General features: G+C 48.7%; 1 protein-coding gene across 1 annotated transcript in view; it reads left to right on the plus strand.

The window, feature by feature from the left end:
• LOC116354513 (CUB and sushi domain-containing protein 3-like) overlaps nt 1–5,042 on the plus strand; it is a 492,885-nt gene that overhangs the window by 380,705 nt on the left and 107,138 nt on the right. The window contains 3 exon segments of the mRNA XM_031795095.1: nt 952–1,137; nt 1,699–1,893; nt 3,725–3,898. Coding sequence (XP_031650955.1) covers nt 952–1,137; nt 1,699–1,893; nt 3,725–3,898 — 555 coding nt within the window.

A 5,042-nucleotide genomic window follows, 5' to 3' on the forward strand; every position in this document is an offset into this window, starting at 1 on the left:
TCATTATATGGTCTCTGTGTGTTAGAAGAATGTGTGGAAGCAGAATCCATGTTCCTCACTGTACTGACAGTCTGTTAATAGTGGTATAGTCAGTGGGTCTTTGAGTGGGCGTTGTTACTTTATCTCTCTGACCAATGTCATCAGCAGGCCTTTGTGTTGACACGGTTTGTGTTGATCTCCTTGTGTGAGTTGTGTACTGTTGGTGTGTGTGAGAGACTGTGTGTTATTTGAGTGCTCTGTATGTGTGAGTTGTGTACTGTTGGTGTGTGTGAGAGACTGTGTGTTATTTGAGTGCTCTGTATGTGTGAGTTGTGTACTGTTGGTGTGTGTGAGAGACTGTGTGTTATTTGAGTGCTCTGTATGTGTGAGTTTATCTCTGTGTGTGAGACTGATTTGAGGGCGTGGTGTGAAGAGTGCAATAACCCTGAGTAAAATTCCTTTGAGCAGAATAAGTGCTGACTCTCCTCTCTTCCTCTCCTCCTGTATCCTCCTCCTCCCCTGGTCTCCCCTCCTCCTCCCCTGGTCTCCCCTCCTCCTCCTCCTCCTCTGGTCTCCCCTCCTCTGGTCTCCCCTCCTCTGGTCTCCTCTCCTGGTCTCCCCTCCTCCTCCCCTGGTCTCCCCTCCTCCTCCCCTGGTCTCCCCTCCTCCTTCCCTGGTCTCCCCTCCTCCTCCTCTGGTCTCCTCTCCTCTCCTGGTCTCCCCTCCTCCTCTCCTGGTCTCTCCTCCTCTCCCCTGGTCTCCCCTCCCTTTCCCCTGGTCTCCCGTCCTCCTCTCCCATCCTCCTCCCCTGGTCGCCCCTCCTCCTCTCCTCTCATCCTTTCTCATGCTCTCCCCTCCTCTTCTCCTCCTCTCCCATCCTTCTCCCCTGGTCTCCCCTCCTCGCCCGTCCTCCTCCCCTGGGCGCCCCTCCTCCTCCTCTCCCCACCTCTCCCCTGGTCTCCCCCATGGCAGCGGTGTCCTGCGGGGTGCCTAAGGCACCGTTGAATGGAGGAGTGCTAACGGTGGACTACTCAGTGGGCACACACGTGACCTACTTCTGCAATGATGGCTACCGCCTGTCCTCCAAAGAGCTGACCAGCGCCGTCTGCCAACCGGACGGCACCTGGAGCAACCACAACAAGATCCCTCGTTGTTCAGGTAGCTAACGTTAGGCTAGGAAGCTAGTGGGGGGGTGTATGAGGGCATTTGTGCGCGCTGCCCAGATAGCTAATGTTAGGCTAGGAGGTTAGTCCAGCAGATGGGACAGGTGAAGCAGGGGTAGACAGTATATTTGTCTGTATGCGTGATTGTAATTGTGTGTGTCAGTGTGTGAGAGTGTGTGTATGTGTGTGTGTTTGTGCGTTCAACTCACAGCTCCCATGAGGTCAATTACTTCCCTATTAAAATAAGTTCCCCCCCTCGAAGGCAATCCCTCACTTATTTATTAGTCTGTATTTTGCCAAAACATGAAGTTATTTCCCCTTAAGATGACTGTTTATAATGCCTGGCTGCCTCACAAAGCAGTGCAAATGGAGGTCAACAGTCAACACAGAAAATAATACAATTGTAATGGAGAACTGTGTGGGAAGAAATCTGAGGTTATGCCAATTATCTTCTGACAGTAAGTCGCTCTGGATAATAATGCCTGCTGTGTGTGCGCGTACACGCTTGTGCGACTGTGCCTGTGAACCTGGGTGTGCGTGTGTTTCTGTGTGACAGTGGTGGTGTGTCCAAGCATCGGCTCCTTCTCTCTGGAACACGGGAGGTGGAAGATCGTGAACGGCTCCCACTATGAGTACAGGACCAAGATTATCTTCAACTGTGACCCGGGCTACTACCGTCTAGGCCCCGCCCACATCCAGTGCACGACCAACGGCGTGTGGAGTTGGAGGAATGAAAGGCCTCACTGTCAGAGTGAGTAAAAGGCGGACATTTATTTATAATTTTACCTGGGACTTTTTACACCATCTCCATGTCAGAAGCCTGTTGTGTTTAGGTTGTGTTTAGGTTGTGTTTATGCTGTGTGCCTAAGGTGTATTGCATGTCTATGTAATGATTAGCAATTTGACTTAGCAAATGGGACTTTACACATGAAGCATGTTGTGTTAAGTTTGCTACAGTCTGCCCTAGGGAGTGTTGAATGTCTGTCCAACCTTGGGCAGAATCCTAAGATCGATATGTGATATTTTTACACCAAATATTCAATAATGAGATAGATAGGTGGATAGAGACGTCTTTGAGATGTTCATTAAAAGTAGTATCAGGATCAGGTGTGCTTGGATGTGGATGTGGGAGGATAGTGAATGCACTAGACTTGACCATATAGATTGTTATGGTTTCAATTTTCCCAAAACAGAAAATAAACAAACAGAATCCCCAGGCCACCTCCAACCTCCCTTTACCTCCACTCTCCTCTCCCTTTACCACCTCTCCTCTCCCTTTACCTCCACTCTCCTCTCCCTTTATCACTTCTCCTCTCCCTTTACCTCCTCTCCTCTCCCTTTATCACTTCTCCTCTCCATTTACCTCCTATCCCTTTACCTCCTCTCCCTTTACCTCCACTCTCCTCTCAATTTACTTCCTCTCCTCCCCCTTTACCTCCTCTCCTCTCCCTTTATCACTTCTCCTCTCCATTTGCCTCCTCTCCTCTCCTTTTACTTCCTATCCCTTTACCTCCTCTCCCTTTACCTCCTCTCCTCTCCTTTTACTTCCTATCCCTTTACCTCCTCTCCCTTTACCTCCTCTCCTTTTACTTCCTATCCCTTTACCTCCACTCTCCTCTTCATTTACCTCCTCTCCCTTTATCACTTCTCCTCTCCATTTACCTCCTCTCCTCTCCATTTACCTCCTATCCCTTTACCTCCTCCTCCCCCTTTTCCTCCTCTCCCTTTACCCTCCTCTCCTCTCCTTTATCACTTCTCCTCCCCCTTTACCTCATCTCTTCTCCCTTTAACCTCCTCTCCCTTTACCTCCTCTCCTCCCCCTTTACCTCCTCTCCTCTCCCTTTACCCCCTCTCCTCTCCCTTTATCACTTCTCCTCTCCATTTACCTCCTCTCCTCTCCATTTACCTCCTATCCCTTTACCTCCTCTCCCTTACCTCCACTCTCCTCTCCCTTTACCTCCTCTCCTCTCCCTTTACCTCCTCTCCTCTCCCTTTACCTCCTCTCCTCTCCCTTTACCCTCCACTCTCCTCTCCCTTTACCTCCACTCTCCTCTCCCTTTACCTCCTCTCCTCTCCCTTTACCTCCACTCTCCACTCTCCTCTCCCTTTACCTCCTCTCCTCTCTCCCCACCCTTTACCTCCACTCAATTCTTCCTCTCTTCTCTCCCTTCTCCTCTCCTGTCCCTCCTCCCTTCCCGTATCCTCCTCTCCACTCCTTCCTCTCCCCTCCCTCTTGTCCTCCTTTCTCCTCTCCTCTCTGCACCTCCTCTCTCCTCTCCCCTAGCTCATCTCTTCTCCTGTTCCAAGGATCCCAAATACAAAATAAAATGACTCACCTTCACTTACAAATATCACAGAAACAGTTGACAGATCAATTCAAACTTGGCAAAAATCGCTCCGATTGAATTACCATTGGAACTATAAGGGATCAGCTTGTGTCTTATTTATTAACCAAGAATTCAAATAATTGTTATACTCAACTCTGAGAGTGGTTTGAGACAATATCTCTCATATGTTTGTTTATGCCATTGGTTTGTGAGCTGGGAGATGATGTCTCTGTTATTGTATTGTCTGTGTCACAGTCATTTCCTGTGGAGACCTCCCTGGCCCGCCCAATGGGAAGAAGATTGGTACACAGATGACCTTCGGGGCGACCGCCATCTTCATGTGTGATGCAGGGTTCATGCTGGTGGGCTCTACCGTGAGAGAATGTCTCCCCTCTGGACTGTGGAGTGGACAGGAGACGCGCTGCTTGGGTAAAACAACCTATTTGTTCCCCACATCTCTGTTCTCTGTCTTTGTGTAAAACAACCAAGTCATTCTCCAGACTCTGAGAGAATTTTAAGATTATTAAGAACGAAGAACCATTCCCCACATTGTGTTGTCTGTCTGTGAAATGTAGGCTACAGTATCTACTGCCCTAACAATGTCTTTGTTGTTGTAGAGTTATTTTAAGTCTCCACCACTAAGGAACATCTTTCTAATGTGTTAAAATAGCTTTACAGTCTAACTTTTTGTCTGCTGATGCCAAGTCTGTGAAAGCAGGGACAACTGTCTATTTTGGGCTTCCATCTTTTCTCTGACACATGTCTGTGGACTAAAAATATCTCTGGGACCTGACTGTTTAAATTAGCATCTCAATACTGTACTCTGTCTGTAACCTTCAAAGAACTGGACTGTACAGTACATTACAAGACTTCTCTTTCTCCCTCTTCCACCTAACTCTCCCCTCTCCTCTCCCCTCTCCCCTCTCTCTCTCAATTCAATTTCAATTCAAGTCCATTTAAGGGCTTTATTGGCATGGGAAACATATGTTAACATTGCCAAAGCAAGTGAAATAGATAATATACAAATTAACAGTAAACATAACATCGGCTCTCTCTCTGACTCTCTTTCGCTCTCTCTTTCTCTCTTCTCTGTTTCCCTATCTCTCTCCCCCCTCTCTCTGTTCTCTATCTCTCTCCCCCTCTCTCTGTTCTCTATCTCTCTCCCCCCTCTCTCTGTTTCTTCTCTATCTCTTCTCTCCCCCTCTCTCTGTTTCTCTATCTCTCTCCACCCTCTCTCTGTTTCCTCCTATCTCTCTCCCCTCTCTCTGTTTCTCCTATCTCTCTCCCCCCTCTCTCTGTTTCCTATCCTCTCGCCCCCCTCTCTCTTTTTCCCTATCTTCTCTCCCCCCTCTCTCTGTTTCTCTATCTCTCTCCCTCTCTCTTCTCTCCCTCCCCCTCTCTCTGTTTCTCTTCCTCTCTCTCTCCCCCTCTCTCTGTTTCGCTATCTCTCTCCCCCCTCTCTCTGTTTCTCTCTCTCTCTCCCCCCTCTTCTCTGTTTCTCTATCTCTCTCCCCCCTCTCTCTGTTTCTCCTCTCTCTCCCCTCTCCCCCCTCTCTCTTTTCCCTATCTCTCT

This window comes from Oncorhynchus kisutch, linkage group LG17, assembly GCF_002021735.2.
Source record: "Oncorhynchus kisutch isolate 150728-3 linkage group LG17, Okis_V2, whole genome shotgun sequence".
Taxonomy (NCBI): domain Eukaryota; kingdom Metazoa; phylum Chordata; class Actinopteri; order Salmoniformes; family Salmonidae; genus Oncorhynchus; species Oncorhynchus kisutch.